The following is a 15,434-nucleotide window of genomic DNA, read 5'->3' as shown; positions in this document are numbered from 1 at the left end:
AAAAGATTATACTTGTAATAATTAATCAATTAGAATGGTGGTAATCTCCTAAACTTATTCTTAACTAATTCTTATACATAAAATATCACTAACAACCATTTAGACGACATCATCTAGTTTGTGTTATTTTTCTTTAAAAAAAGAGTAGTGATATTTTGACAACCATTTTAGTACAACTTTTGAGACAACTTTGTTGTTCTCTCTTCTCATTGGTCAAAAATAATGGAGGGAGAAAAATGAAGAGAGAGAATAAAAACATAATATGAGTATGAGAGAGAAAGTTGTACAAAAATTGTACCAAAATGGTTGCACAAATATCATTTCTCAAATAATTGATCCAATACAAATTTCAGTAAAATGGAAGGAAAAAAAAGGAAAAGACAAAGAACACGTGCTGAAGTGATTAGAGATAGATGATCGAAGCGAATGAACATGACTCTGCCACGCGCCATCGTGTGACAGGTATCCTCCCGCCACACTCCTTTCTCATAAAATAACCAATCCTCTTTTCTCTCTCCTCTGCCCTAATTCTAATTTCAAATTAAAATCAAAATCTCTTTCATTTTCATTCTCATTCATTTCTCGATTCCAAATCAAAACTTCATCCTTCAACCTTGATTCATACTTCAATCAACATATTCTAATTCCATTCCTTCTGATTCTTCTTCCACGAACAAGGTTGGTCAGCGAAAAAAAATCACTTTTTTTTTATCTATTTTTTATGATTAGATCGTTTTCTGTTTGATCCATTGAATTTGGTGTTATGGAAATTAAAGTTAGGTGCTTTGGCTTATTATAATCTAAATTCATTGAATCTGGAAGCATGGGTTTTATTTACTTTGTCACTAGCAGTGAAAAATTAAAATTAAAATATTCAGATTTTTCATTTATTGGGTCCTTGTATTTTTTTTATTATTTGTATTATTAGGGGTGTAAAATTGAAGTAGTTTTGTTTTTGTACTTTAGGAAAATTGTTGCTGAAGAATTGAAGACAGAGATAGCTGGTTTTGTTGATATGGGATCAGAGAGTGTTGCTCCTGTGGTTGAGACATCAAAAAACAGGTTAGAGATTCAGAAATTGTTTTTTGTTAATACAGTATATTGAACTACCTTTCTTTCACTATTTTCCTTTGGAGAAGTTTTCTAAAATGATGTTATAAATTTGATTGATTGAATTGGTTTGAGTGTGAATACTGAATATTTAACTATCTATTTGTTTTCTTTGATTGAACTTTGTAGCTGTTAATAACTTCATCTGGCAGTAATTTGTTACTACCACTTATCGCAAAATCACGAATTTTAGATTTAGCCATAACTCCTGAGAAGTAGTAGTGATGGTAGTGCTGGTGGTTACAGCGATAGTAGTAGTCATAATACCAATAGAATAGTTTTTGTGGAACAACATATTTCGTATTTGGACTCAATATGTGTACACTTGATTGACCTCAGGTCTGATCCTGGTACAATGAAGCAAGGGAAAGTCCCTAAAAGAATTCACAAGGCCGAAAGGGAGAAAATGAAGCGTGAACATTTGAACGAACTCTTTCTTGATCTTGCCAATGCTCTTGGTAACTTCTTATGCCTCTATTATTTGTCTTTAGTCGCTTCACTATGTTTAAATTTTACTGTTTACCTTCTTGCTCCATTCAACATGACAGTTATGTTTCATATTTACTTTGTCTTGCTGTACCATATCTGATATGTTGCTCGAATTTGACTTTGCGTGCATGTTCCCCCCTTTTCTTTTGGTTTTCTGGTGGTGATGGGGATAGATCTCAGTGAGCCGAACAACGGAAAGGCTTCAATATTGATCGAAGCTTCTAGACTGCTAAAAGACTTGCTTTGTCAGATCCAGTCCCTCAAGAAAGAGAATGTCTCTTTATTGTCTGAATCTCATTATGTAAGATTGGCACTTTTTTCCCTCCTTTGATCCTATCATTTTACCATGTTGAGAATACTGCATGTTGAATTTTGATGTTTATGTGGAAAAGCTTTTATTGTTTGCTAGTTGACTTGAAATCCATTCTGCTTGTTTTACAACATTCTGGCTAGCAATTCGTCACACTTTGGAAATTAATACACTTTGATGTCACAAATCAACACATTATTTGACATGCATGTAACAAATGCGATTGGCTTAATTGGACAGGTGACCATGGAGAAAAATGAGCTGCAGGAGGAAAATAGTAGCCTAGAAACTCAAATTGAGAAGCTTCAAGGTGAGATACAGGCAAGAATAGCTCAATCTAAACCTGACTTGAATGCGCCTCCTCAATTAGAGCTTGAGTCACCAGAGCAAACAACTTTTCCAGGACAGAGTTTCCAATTGCCTACCGTAGATCCTACCTTGCAGCAAGGACCTACTGTTTTAGTCGTACCCTTTCGTCCCGATCTTCAAGCTGCTTACCCAGCTCCTACTGAGGTCACACCAAATCCTCCACTTGTTATCAGTAAACCTCATGCCAGGTATCCCACACCAGCAGATTCATGGCCATCGCAACTGCTTGGAGAACAACCAACTTCTAGCTAAACATGTTAATCTGTAGAGTTCTAGTTTCTGTATTGCTATAACCAGCCAATTACCTTATCTAATTGCAATGCTGGTCTGGAGCTGTGTATAAATTCTATATATTCAATGATCTTAGAAAATTTTACTCGAATCTATTGTGCCTTAGTTGTGAGTTGAGCTAGTTCAACTTCTTTTTCTTTTTTTTCTTTCCATGAGTTGAACTGAAAGATGTAGCCAAGTAGCCAACAGTTAACGTAGTATATGATCTTGGCAGTTGGTGAAGGTCATATGGTTGAGATTTCAAGTTTCCAATTTGCCATAGTTAGTATGTGAGTCATCATTTGTTCTGGATCCAACTGATTGACTGATTGCAGGAGTTATTTACTGCAATGAATCAAGATCCTTAGTTTTTGTGGAGATTATTTTGTTGTTCTTTTCCTTGGGACCGTGTCCGATGATTAAGCCGCAGAAATTAGTGGATTCATCTATTCTAGTTCTAGGAGGAAATCTTTTATTGGCACTTCTTTTTGGTAAGATTTTAAAGGGATGTGACTGAACATGGGAAAAAAGTCGCCTTTAATTTCATTTCTTCGTTTTCAACACATAGGATAGAAGAAACTGGCTTCAACTTTTTATCTCTACTTTGGTGAGATGGATTCTGATTATGATTGATGGGGTCACTTGAATGGGAAATGGATTCTCTCCATTATAATTGTCTAAATATTTTTGAATTTTTACATCTCAACCACAAACTCAATATCATCTTTTCTTTATAATATTATATCTCTTTTTCTCTCATGTTTAATGGTTTTGACATAACAATTGAGAAAACTTGAATGTTAAGAAGTTAAATCGATGCATCATATCAAAAGGTTAATACCTAAATGACACTTTATTAGCCCCGAGTTAATTAGTATTTTTCTATGGAGATTTTCATAATTTATCTTAAAACTTGTGTGGTCAATCTTTTCTTTTCATTCCTTAATTTATTTTTCTCATACCATTAATAGAGGATAATTTTGTGAAAAAACTCAAAAATTCTCATAAATAATGCATATAGAAAAGAGAGTGTGTTGGTAGGAGTATTTTCTCTCATTCTAGGTGTGGCCGGGGGTGGTTCAGGAAGTGTGATTTGATTTGCTTTGTGTCTACTTTCCTAATTGTTTGGCTGGAATAGGAGTGAGTGTGGTTGCTGATTGCCAAAGGTAGAAAAATATTAAAAATATATTAAAAATTAATTGTCGCCCACCGTGGGGCTCGAACCCACGACCACAATTTGGCTGGAATAGGAGTGAGTGTGGTTGCTGATTGCCAAAGGTAGAAAAATATTAAAAGTTAATTGTCGCCCACCGTGGGGCTCGAACCCACGACCACAAGGTTAAGAGCCTTGCGCTCTACCAACTGAGCTAGACGGGCTACCTTCTTAGGAATGCTTATGTTTGATTGTAGAGTAGTGCTAGCAACACTCTCTTTTCAACACTCTCTCAAACACACACTTCATTATTGGTTTAAATTAAGGTGGGTCTCACTAATTGGAAATGTGTTCCATTTAAAGTGGCGGGACATACATTAGTTTCATCCAATTAGAGAGTAAGTGTTAGAGAGAGTGTTGAAAAGATAGTGTCTTTAGCATTACTCTTGATTGTATTTTGATTATCTTCAAAGGTCCTTTTGTGCTTCGCGTTGTTTCTCTTTAATAAAATTATTAGTTAGTTTAATCTTTAAAAGTCCTTCCTCTTGTGTTTTATGTCTTTTGTTAATCATTCTAGTCGCGAAATGTGTCTTTTATTAGTTAGGTTAACTCTTAAAATGTATCTTCTGTTAGTTAATTTAATCCATAAAATAGTTTTCAAATTTTTTTGGTCTTATGTTACTATTTGAGAATGTGTTTATAATTTTGAAACGTTCAGACCACCTCACATATTTAAAGAGGAGGACCTCTATTTACTCCAAAAACGATTATGCAAGACAAGTCTTCCGTAGAAAAGTAGCTGGTAGAACATGTAGTAAGTAGTAACTAAACAAGTGTTGTTAAAAAAAAGTAACTAAACAAGTATTCATGGTTAGTTGTAAAAAATAAAATATATTGAACCAATCAACTATCCATGGTTAAACTTGTACAAAAAAAGTATCCATGGTTAATTGTAAAAAGAAATATTGAACTGAATCAGTATAGATTAGATTGAGTATATTGAACTCATATTATACAATGCATTAAAGTTTGAATACTGAAAGAGATATTCACATTTAATATTTAACATTGACTCAAATAAAATTATCTCAAGTGTTAATGTAAGTATGAAACATGTTTTTGATTGGCCCACGCCTATAATACTAATCATATAAAGGTCTAAAAATATGAGAGAAATTTCCAAAATATATTTGAAAAGTTGCAATGGTTAAATAGAGACCTTTCATAGAGAAAGGTGTAATGCTTGATAATTGAAGCAACGTTACCATTCATGAACAAATTCTTACAAAGGGTTGTTTCTTGGTTTTTGTTTTTTTTTTTTTTTGGTACAACAAAGCGTTGTTTCTATAGAGACACTATCGAGATAGAGAAAAAGTCAGAAAATGATACAGAAAATCACATCCTTGTGAGTCTAAATTCTGCCAAAAATTATATTAAATCATTCTTTCTTTTCTTTAGTGCACGAGGGAAATTGACAGAACATCATTCTGTAAACTACCATTGTCGATACACTTGGTATGAATGTGCAAGTCGCGTCAAGGATTCCATTGTATCCTGAAGGGGATTCGTCGGTATAACCCTTTTGCATCCGGTTGCATTCGGTTGACATAATTGGTGGGTGCGAATCGAACCTAAAAGTTAGTGTGTCCCACACACACTTTGGAATTTAGTGCACACTTCATCACATACATCTTCTTCGTCTTCTTGGTCAAGCTATTGCAGCAAACCCCCAACACAGGTTTTAACAAGACACAGAGGTCCAGACACACAGAGGACCAATTCAACCAACCTTAGATCATTATTATTATTATGTAACGTCTCATCGGCTAGTAACGGTTATCAAAACCAATCATTGATAAAGCGCCTTCTGTAATGGTCTCTACATCACACACACCCCTACGACTTCATTTTGGTATCTACAAAAACATCATTCACTACAATGAAAAGTTAACAATTTCAATCCACTTAACACTCCACACTCTTTGCTCTCTGACCGACTTGAACGTTAAGATGCTTAAAATGCTACCTTTCAACATTAATCTCATCTTGATCACGTAAGATCATTATATACATGAAGGAAAAATGTTCTTCTCACATCAAAATGTGTTTTTTTTCCTCTTAAACGTGGCATATCTCTATGATCAGAATTATTTTCGTAAAAGATAAACAAACCCAGTAAAAAATATAAAAAAAAAAAAAAAGGACAAATTGAAGTCGGCAGCAGTAATTTGGTTGGTCCACAAATTTTGGGTCGGTGACCGAACCCACTAGAACCTCACCTGTCCAAAAGCTTGACTACCTGAAGACCACAGTGGTCCAGCAATCCATCCCATTCATCTTTCAAATCAAAATCTCCTTCCCCCAATCTACGGTGTATATTCTTCAAATCACTCACCCTAATCTCCACTGCACACAAACACACATATTCTTTCTACTTTATTTTTCCAACAACAGTCCACTTTTTTTCTTATTCCTTTCACTCAAGAGTCAAGCCCAACAAGCACAACTCACACTACACTCTCTCACTTTATCTGTCTTTCCCAAAACATCTCTGTTGTGTCGTGAGTGAGTGTTCGATCGAAGCCACATACAAATTTAGAAATACATAACACAAGATCAAAAGATGGGTGGATCTGGATCTGGATCTGGTGCCGGTAGTTTTCTCATGGTTCTTCTCAGAAATTTTGATGTACTTGCTGGGTATGTCTTTTTTTTTTTTACAACCCTAATGTGCCTTTCTTTCCTCTTAAGATTTTTTTTTTTTTTCCAATTGAGACCAATGTGCTTCTTTTTAACTTGTGCTTATGTTGTTGTTGTTTCTATTGCAGGCCTGTGATTAGTCTTGTTTATCCTTTGTAAGCACACTCTCTATTCCCTTTAATATGTGACAATTAGTGCTTTTGCTTCATTGTTTAGTGATGAGAATGGAATGATTTATAGTTATGTGGGTTTTTGTACTGTACTCCAGATATGCTTCGGTTAGGGCAATTGAGAGCAAGTCTCCCGTGGATGATCAACAGTGGCTAACCTATTGGGTTTTGTATTCATTGATCACTCTTTTTGAACTTACTTTTGCCAAAATTCTTGAATGGTATACCAACCCTTTTATGATTTTCACTTATTCAGGGTACTTGCTGAATTTGATGATACATTTAAGAGTTTAAATTTTACGCTTTGTTGGTTGTATCATGTTGTGGATGTTATTTAGATATCATCTTAAGAAAATGTGGTTAAGGATATTTGTTTTTTAATGAATTTTCTTTTGGGAAGTTGGGTATCATCTGCGTGTGTAAGCTGGCTTTGGTTACCTGCCAATCTGCAGGGTTATTCTAGTTTCTGATCAATATCGTGTCCAAATATTTATCAATCATTATTTATGTTTTACGCTGAGTAACTTTTGTATATCTGCATTGGCCCTTTGGATGTGCTTGTAGTGACATGAATGAACCTGAATGCATGTTTCATTTAGGTTTTCTTTCTATTTGTGATTTTGAGCTACAAGATTAATGCTTTGTCCTTTCCGTTGTGATTTACTAATATTGTAGAATAGTCGTATAATGTTCAATATAAAATATACTTTATAATTTAACTGGATGTAATGTAAAGCATTTTCTGCATTGCATCAAGCTCTATATGAGTTCTTTTTTATGAGTATGTTTAGAAGGGCTGGGAAAGCATTAAACTTTCGGTTGAATTTTCACAATATATATTTCAGGATCCCTATATGGCCATATGCAAAGTTTATTCTAACCTGCTGGTTGGTCCTTCCTTATTTTACTGGTGCTGCTTACGTTTATGAGCATTATGTAAGACCCTTCTTGGCCAATCCTCAGACCATTAACATCTGGTATGTTCCAAGGAAAAAGGACGTCTTCACTAAACCAGATGACATTATAACTGCTGCAGAGAAGTACATCCAAGAGAATGGAACAGAAGCATTTGAGAATCTGATCCATAGGGTATTTCCATCTGTAACACTTGGTTATTATAGAATTATTATGCTTTGATTCTGTTGTACTAACTGTGCCATCATTCTGCAGGCTGATAAATCTAAATGGGGCGGTAGTCACCATACAATGTATGATGAGACCTATTGAATGCAATCTTGTAGCTTCTGCCTCTTGTGGATAAGGGGGTTCGTGTACATGTTAGCATGTTACTTATTTAGTTTATGTTTTCCAAGGAGAGATATTTAAGGTTTTTGTCACCCTTTATTTTTTGTCGTGTAACTATCATAGGATTAGTCATCTATGTTGTGTTTAATGCGTATGACTTATGAAGCATATGATATATAGATGATGTTGGTACAACAGTGGAAACTTGTTGATTTTCTCGTGTTTTACTGGAACAAAGTCATCGTTATTAAAGTATGGGTGTGTTTGGAATAATTCATTTGAAAGAGTTTATTCACATGACATAAACTATAAAGTCATAAACACTCTTGTAAGTATTTGGAAGAGTTTTTAAGAATACTTATGAGTATTGTCTTTTGCAGCAACAACAACAAAAAAATACAATAGTGTTTGGAAGAGTTTCAAAAAATAGCTTATAACATGTTCACAAGTTATTTATAGCTTTTACTTTTATTAGCTTGCAAGATAGTTCATAAAAATCGATTATCTAGTGTCTATCCTTATTTTAGTTTTGTTAGTTTATACAGAAGTTCTTGTGATAAATATACACTGAACACATGTTTAAATTATTATATGTTAGGATTTGTGATCTTTAAAGTGAGTGAACTGTAAAGTAATAAAAATTAAGGATTGTTATTTCAACAAAGAGAAATGACTAATCATACGAAGTGGTGCACTCACAAAATGCAAAATAGGTCATCCTATGTTGAAAAAACTGCCCCCTTTATTTTCTCTGTTTAGCCAAACTTCTCCTTCCATAATCCATAGCAAATGTCATGTACGAAATGAAATTCTCCAAGCCAAGTGTCACAAATTTATAGAAGAATCTTCCATAACTCAGTGCAGTACGTTCAACCAATAATGACTGCTTCGCCAATTATAATGATTGCTTAGCCAATCCCTAATGCCACTAGTGGCAAAATCGATCCTGCAAACAGAATAGAAATTTTCTTAAAAGATCTTCTACGTCACTCTCTAGCCTTGGACAAGAAGAGAGGACTGTGCAAAGAAGGACGAATTGAAGTGGTTAAGACTCGTTTTGCCTATTCACCGTTAGCCCCCTTATTCTCACCGAGTACTTATTTACTTGCCTACCAGTCCCCATTTTTGTGGAGGTTGTACATGAACGAATCAGGATGTGTCGGTGCACGTTTTCTACTAGATCGAGATCAGGCCTGGCTGTGGTGATTCTTCTTGTTGGTGTGGCTCAGTTTCAGAGATATGTGTTGGTTGTTGATGGAAAATCGAAAGTTCAAAACTAAACTGGTGGATAGATTGACAAAGTTGATCGATGATGATGGTTGTGAGTGTGAGCATGTGGTTTGTCAAAGAAAGTAGAAGAGCTTAATTGTTGAAGAAACAAAGTTAAGCGATGAGAGGAAAACGATGTGTTTGATGTTGAATATGAATATGACTTGCTAGAGGCTGTCTGGAAATAGAAAAAAGAACGGAATAGGTCAGCTGTCAGCATCACATTTTTAATATCTAGAAACTAGAAATTCGAAAGTTGTTTGTTTGGGTGGGGCTTGAAGTCATATAGTCCTTGAACCCAGATTAGTAGCATGTATAATACTTCTAAGTTCTAACCAAAAATTGTAATTTTGTCCCGGCCATACTTTCCCAAACAAAAGATTTGCTCCTCCTTCACATGGATTTCCAGTATAATTCTAAATCATCAGCGAGCTTTCAAGGACAGTTTGAAACCATCCACTATAGAAGTCCAATTTAGCTTCCACGAAGTTAGGATTTCCGTTTTGTCTAGTTTCATTCCACCAACATTTTCACATCAAATCAAATGTTCAGATTGTTACCTTCATCTTACAAATCAGAATTGCATAGTAAACACATGGATGGAGAAATCAAACTGTCTTCCCCCAACTAACTCCTTTATGTGAGTGCCTTAAATTTGCTCCCACCTCTCTATCCTGGACTGTTTGAGGGGTGCAGAAACTAGAAGTAAGGATTGAGAGGGTCTTCAAATGTGAAGAGCAGCACTGAAACCAAATGGGATGCAAGGCAAGTTGGAGTTGCAGAGACAGAAAGAAACAGAGATGCAACTTAAGCTTTACCTCCGATGCCATCCTAATTAAGTGTGAAGGCACGAAGGAATTGAAGATTTGATGCCCATAAGAGAATGAAAGTTACGAATTGTGATCAATTGATTCAGTATCAGTAATAGCTGAACATATACACGTATTTTCACTTTGAATGGTTACAATAGAACCATCAGACAAGTGTTAAAACCTTGACAATCTAGGCTGTATCCTCAACCTTTTCCATTTAAACCTAAAGTCATTCCATGCAAGTCATCATCATTGGAGAACACTGAGAAAATCTCAACTACGTAGATAAATTCTGCAGTACATTGGCATTACTAGATGTTAATGGTCAACATATTATTATTAATAGACTTAGACTACGAGTGTGGTTATTCATCACACGGTTAGTTAACAGCTAGCACGACCGTAAATGGTTAAGAAGTTCGATCAGTGGTATGATTCTTCATAGACGACAAGAAGCAAGTGACAGCCCAAATCAAATGAAACAAAAGATGTAGAAACAGAGATGTGGTAGGGGCTTGCCAGATGAACTGAATAATTCGCATAAAATCGATATTGGACACATAAAACACCTGAGTGGTTTTGAATGACGATTATCTGAGATCATATATATTCAGAAAGCTTGGCGGCTAATTTCAAACTACAGACAAACAAAACAGTTAATATATTTTGGCTAGGAAACTTCCATTTCTTGAGCAATCTTCGTTAGAGAAGTTATTTATATAATAATGATGAAAAGACAATTAGATGAAATCTATCATTGTAAAGACCAGTCATTTATCATGTGATTATCCATCCAGGCTACAAGGAAACAAACACAATATATGACAATTTTCATTACATGGTGTTCTATGCCCATAGGAGAGTGCAGATCACCACCCGACTTGCAAGACAGAATTGAATTTGCTTAAAAAGAGGCTAGCAAATGTCTTGGCATACCAGCAAGGAGCTAGTTTTGGGAATCAACTTCAATTTCTGCTTCAGCTTCAACAGCATTCATAGTTTGACTTGGGTAGTCTTGAGCTTCTTCAACATTCATTGCTTGATTAAGATAATCTTGAGCTTCATCCAGTGCTGATTCCTTTGCATCAGTGGCATACAAAATCTTCTTAATTGCTACAGTAACCTGCATAGAGAACATGTAACAATTGATTACATTTATTTTTTTATTCTTAGAAAGAAAGTTCAGCTTGACTTTTACACTGATGGGCAAATACTTTATGACTGACCACGTTCTGAAGGTATTTTGGGTTACCAACCCAGGTTTAAGAATGAATTTATTTGTAAAAAATATAGCAGTAAGCAGTTTCAAACACTAATACATTTTAATTATGCTTGAGAAATGTAGCCAGAGTTACAATCCTTGTGATGGTTAAAGAAACAGAATAAACAAAAGTCACCAAAGAAAACAAAAGTCACCAAAGCCTTTTCCAATTGCAACTATATAGATCCAATGACATTATTATCACTTGTCAAAAAAAAAAACTTCAAACAGACTAAAAATTAGATCTAGATAATGTGTACTGGTTTCAGTGAGTTTTTCTAATTTCTAAGTCTTCCTCTATGTTCAATTATTCTGCTATCCTCCAACTAATCAAAACAAATGCTACTGCAAAATCGCTCACCCTAAAATTTATAATTCAGTCTACCAAAAAAAATAATTATAGTTCAAGTTTCAGGTTAACCATTCCCCATCCCATCCACTTAACAAGATCCATGTCAATGTCAGAACCATCAACTTTTTGAGCAAAAACTCTGGCGGTGACTATAGTCCCGTCCCATCCCCAGTCAACCATAAAGAAATTACGAAATTCAGATAAAAGAAAATTTGTTATTGGCTAAATGATCGACAACAACAACCAAGACTTATCCCACTAAGTGGGGTCGGCTCAACACTATTGGCTAAATGATCAGAATCAGAGATTACATCACACGGAACAAGAGTCAAATTAGGCATGACGACAAGCATACTAAAACATATGATTTCAACTTCAATGCACGCCTTTATTAGATTTCTTACAGGGATATCCTCCACTTCTGGAGTCTGACATATGATTTCTACATCCCGTAGTTTTGCGAAGTAAAAGTCTCTCTCTTTCTCAAGGCGGTCCACTGTAAATTTGAGATCAGTAATCTGTGAAACAGGAGACGAAAGAGTAAAGAAGGGAATAACGGACAAACAATGAGGTAAAAATTTCCCGATAAAAATATCAGGTGGTACAGTTTTAGTGGCAATACCCATAAAAGAACAAGCAATTTTTCAGGTGAATAAGAATGTGAGAGCACTGACATATTGTATACCACAGGGGAGCATCAGGGAAATTAATAAAGTTTAAATACATGAAGAAAATGACCTGATATAAAATTATATACAAATAACTGGAAACAGAATTTGCACCGTTTGGTAACACTTCATGGACTTCTTAGGTTATGTATGCAGTTCCAAAAATTGTTATAAGCATATGGAACCTAACGTATATACCTCTTTGGACAAAGTCTGAATCTCTGCTGAAGAATTATCCCCACCTGCCCCCCCACTTGACCTGAATGGCTTGGCCACTATACTCAAAAGAAAACAACCAAAAAGAGAAGGAAATAAAGAAAAGAGATGAGAAAAGGAAAGGATTCATGTTGTAAAACCATTAGGCAAAATGTTGAACATCTTGGAATTGAAACCACCAAGAACTAGAAGCTAACCAGAGGTTCTATTAGGACCCAGTGTGTTGCCTGAGCCAGAATTATTCATAATATTGGTTTGCAGTGATTTTGATTTTTTCAGGGAACTTCGGTCCTTGCCGACCTTAACTCTTCGCTCAACAGGATTATAGTTCCTACAAAATAAAAATAAAAATAAAATGAAAATATTTTGACAATATTAACTACACAGTACACTGAGAAATATGAATGCATGGCATAATATTGCATTTCTAATTATTTTAAAAGATATGTGAATGGACACGTATTATAGAACTGATACTACAATTACATATATTCATACAAGATATGTAGACACGTTAATAATTGGAGCTTTTCAAATGATGACAAAGATACTCAGAGCAAGTAGCATACTCATTCATAATGCCGCCATTAATAGAATCACAGTAACGTTTCAGCCATTGGAGGAACTCCAAGTTGTCCAAAGGTCTGCCTTTAACAAGCCTGCTAACTTCAATATGCTGCCAAATGATAGTCACGTTAAGCCAAGAGACACTATATATAAACAAAAACTATTAGTTGCACATTCTTCTGCCAGTTTTTAATCTCAAGTTATCTAGAATACATTTACCGTTAAGAAAAAAAGCTCACATTTCAGCATAAAACTTATCCTACCAATCAAAATGAGATTGAGCATGAAAACCATATTACACATAAAAAATTCCCTTCTCTAAATTCCTATTGTAGCCTTAGCCAACTTGCCTAAAGAGATAATTCCCCAATATTAGAGTATGCTGGTGATGCATGATAAATATTAGGGCTGCATGAACGAGGTTGTGGAACAAGGAAGCATTAATAAAGAACAGTATATCAGAATTGTAATGAAATGCCGTCAAATTATGCATCAATAGAATTTATAGGCCTTGAGAAACACACTATTGACGATGGAAGCATGGCTGGCCCATACTTCACATGTCCCCAAATCAGAGCAATCGGATACCGAGTTGAAAAAAGAGGAAGCATAGTGGTATGTTATAGGCAAGCATAATTTGTCCTAACTAATGAGATGAGATTCAAGATAATAAAATCAGAATAAAATAAAACTGTACAAAGTCAGTCTCCTAATTATAATAAAGAAGAAATAAAAGCCTTTGATGTGATATTAAACGCTTGTTTCGATTGGCTTATTTGAGTTTATCCTCTGGCATAAGCACTTGTGACACTCTTTGGGAGAACTTATGAAAATAGCTTATGACATATTCATAAGGTATTTTTATCTTAATTCAATAAGCTCTCCATGATAGATTATACAAAAACAGTTTTGACTTTATTTTATCCCGTGTTACATGACCCAAGTGTTCAATCATTCCATTGAAACCTAAAATAAAGAAATGTAGATTACCGCTATGCTAAAGAATAAAAATTTACAATAATCATCCCAACATTCTTTCTTTCTTATTTACTAAAGCAGAGATCTCAACAAAGTTGACTAAAGAAGAAACAGTTACCTTGTCAATTTTCAGCTTGTTGAACACATCCTGCAGAAGTTTGTAATTCTGGATCTTATCATACTCAGTCTTTGCATCAAAATTAACCTATAATAAAACCCACAATGCAAAATTATAAAAAAAAAAAATCACAAAAAACCCCAAAAGAAAAATAAAGCATAACAATGTAACAGCCACCTTGTGCATTGGAACAACTCCTTGATGCGTCACATCCATCATTTGGCATTGTACAGCACCAGATGCAGCCTAACCAATATCATAAACAAGATCAACATTGAATACAATATTATAGATAAAGTACATTAGAAGCTGCTATGAATTTATTAGCAAAAACATGCAAAAAGGATTAGGGTTAGGGGTTTGGTTACATCTTCAATGCGTGAGAGATTGAGCTGAAGTAGGTTGTTGATCCAATTCAGAATCTCGTTCCTGCCGACAAAGTATGCACTATCCATTATGCCTATATTCGTCGCCATTTTCGCAGAAAGAAAGAGAAAATTGAGATTGAAGAGAACAAGAAGAAGAGGAAGAAGAAAATGAGAGTGTTTTGAAGAAATCGAATGTGTGAAGTATGGTATTGTGGTGGTATTCTGAATTTGTAGTAGTTACTCTCACTCTTCAACTCTCTCTAACACAATAACGCGTAACGTTCTTGGTAAATGGTGCGAAGCCATTTTTTTAATAATTAGTTCAATTTAAAATTCTAACAATTTTTTATCAATTTTCCTTAAAAAAAACTATTTTTTTTTCAAACACATTGTATATCATTTGCACTCAATTGCAAATAAATCTTATTGAATTTACCTCAGTTGATTCGGGTTCAAACCTCGGCCACCACAAAAAAGGAAAAACTTTTAGTAGAGTTTTAACGTAGTTTTATACATGTATTCAGATTTGAATTTAAAACTAAAAACGCCTGATCATCTTATCTATACGCTCCACTCTTAGTCTTTTGATGTTAATCTTCTCACGAGATAGATAAAGTCCGACAAAAATTATTCTATTCAAAATTTGATAGTATATCATAATTTTCCTTTCGTAGCTTTTAGAAGGGGGAATGTCTTTTTTATATTTGCTAACCTCATGTTAATATTTGATGCCATTTGGCAATTTTAAAGCTAATATTATAATCTAAAGTTTTTTTTAAGGAATTATAATCTAAAGTTGATGGATGTCTTATTGTCAATTAGGTCAACTTTTGCCGGTTTCTTTCCATTTTACTAGGAAAAAATAATATTTTTGTGGTCCGTCTCTATCTTTTTTATTTTATTTTTTTCCATCTACTTTTGCTTTTTTTATTTGAGGATTCCACCCACTTCTGTTCTAAGTTAATTAATGTTTTTTTCTTAGTTTGTGTACTTTCTCTCTTCTCCTAGT

The 15,434-nt window shown here is 34.5% G+C and overlaps 3 protein-coding genes and 1 non-coding gene across 5 annotated transcripts; 2 read left to right on the top strand and 2 right to left on the bottom strand.

The window, feature by feature from the left end:
- Positions 1-521: 521 nt before the first annotated feature.
- PYE (basic helix-loop-helix (bHLH) DNA-binding superfamily protein) lies at positions 522-2,660 on the top strand. Its single transcript, XM_085738692.1, has 5 exons — positions 522-678; positions 967-1,062; positions 1,450-1,568; positions 1,773-1,900; positions 2,150-2,660. The coding sequence occupies exons 2-5, from the start codon at positions 1,016-1,018 to the stop codon at positions 2,528-2,530; spliced, it is 675 nt and encodes a 224-aa protein (XP_085594818.1). The 5' UTR covers positions 522-678; positions 967-1,015; the 3' UTR covers positions 2,531-2,660.
- A 1,192-nt stretch (positions 2,661-3,852) lies between these two features.
- On the bottom strand, positions 3,853-3,925 carry TRNAK-CUU (transfer RNA lysine (anticodon CUU)). The gene has a single exon. It is a non-coding gene; the product is annotated as a tRNA-Lys (tRNA).
- Positions 3,926-6,170: 2,245 nt separating this feature from the next.
- Positions 6,171-8,089, top strand: HVA22A (HVA22 homolog A). Of its 2 annotated transcripts, none has more exons than XM_085738694.1 (5): positions 6,171-6,401; positions 6,530-6,556; positions 6,670-6,792; positions 7,417-7,660; positions 7,742-8,089. In XM_085738694.1, the coding sequence occupies exons 1-5, from the start codon at positions 6,325-6,327 to the stop codon at positions 7,796-7,798; spliced, it is 528 nt and encodes a 175-aa protein (XP_085594820.1). In that variant the 5' UTR covers positions 6,171-6,324; the 3' UTR covers positions 7,799-8,089. The 2 variants fall into 2 exon arrangements, with proteins under 2 accessions (XP_085594820.1, XP_085594819.1); XM_085738693.1 differs by having other exon boundaries at positions 6,670-6,828.
- Positions 8,090-10,561: 2,472 nt separating this feature from the next.
- LOC146901878 (microtubule-associated protein RP/EB family member 1A-like) lies at positions 10,562-14,623 on the bottom strand. Its single transcript, XM_085738691.1, has 8 exons — positions 14,426-14,623; positions 14,235-14,303; positions 14,058-14,144; positions 12,964-13,070; positions 12,592-12,725; positions 12,377-12,453; positions 11,915-12,028; positions 10,562-11,020 (listed from the first exon to the last, which is right to left on the bottom strand). The coding sequence occupies exons 1-8, from the start codon at positions 14,531-14,533 to the stop codon at positions 10,844-10,846; spliced, it is 873 nt and encodes a 290-aa protein (XP_085594817.1). The 5' UTR covers positions 14,534-14,623; the 3' UTR covers positions 10,562-10,843.
- Between the last annotated feature and the right edge of the window lie 811 nt (positions 14,624-15,434).

This window comes from Medicago sativa, chromosome 8 (assembly GCF_051527215.1).
Source record: "Medicago sativa cultivar Bolivia chromosome 8, Bolivia_mono, whole genome shotgun sequence".
Classification (NCBI taxonomy): Eukaryota; Viridiplantae; Streptophyta; class Magnoliopsida; order Fabales; family Fabaceae; genus Medicago; species Medicago sativa.
This window is presented reverse-complemented; position numbering and strand designations above follow the sequence as displayed.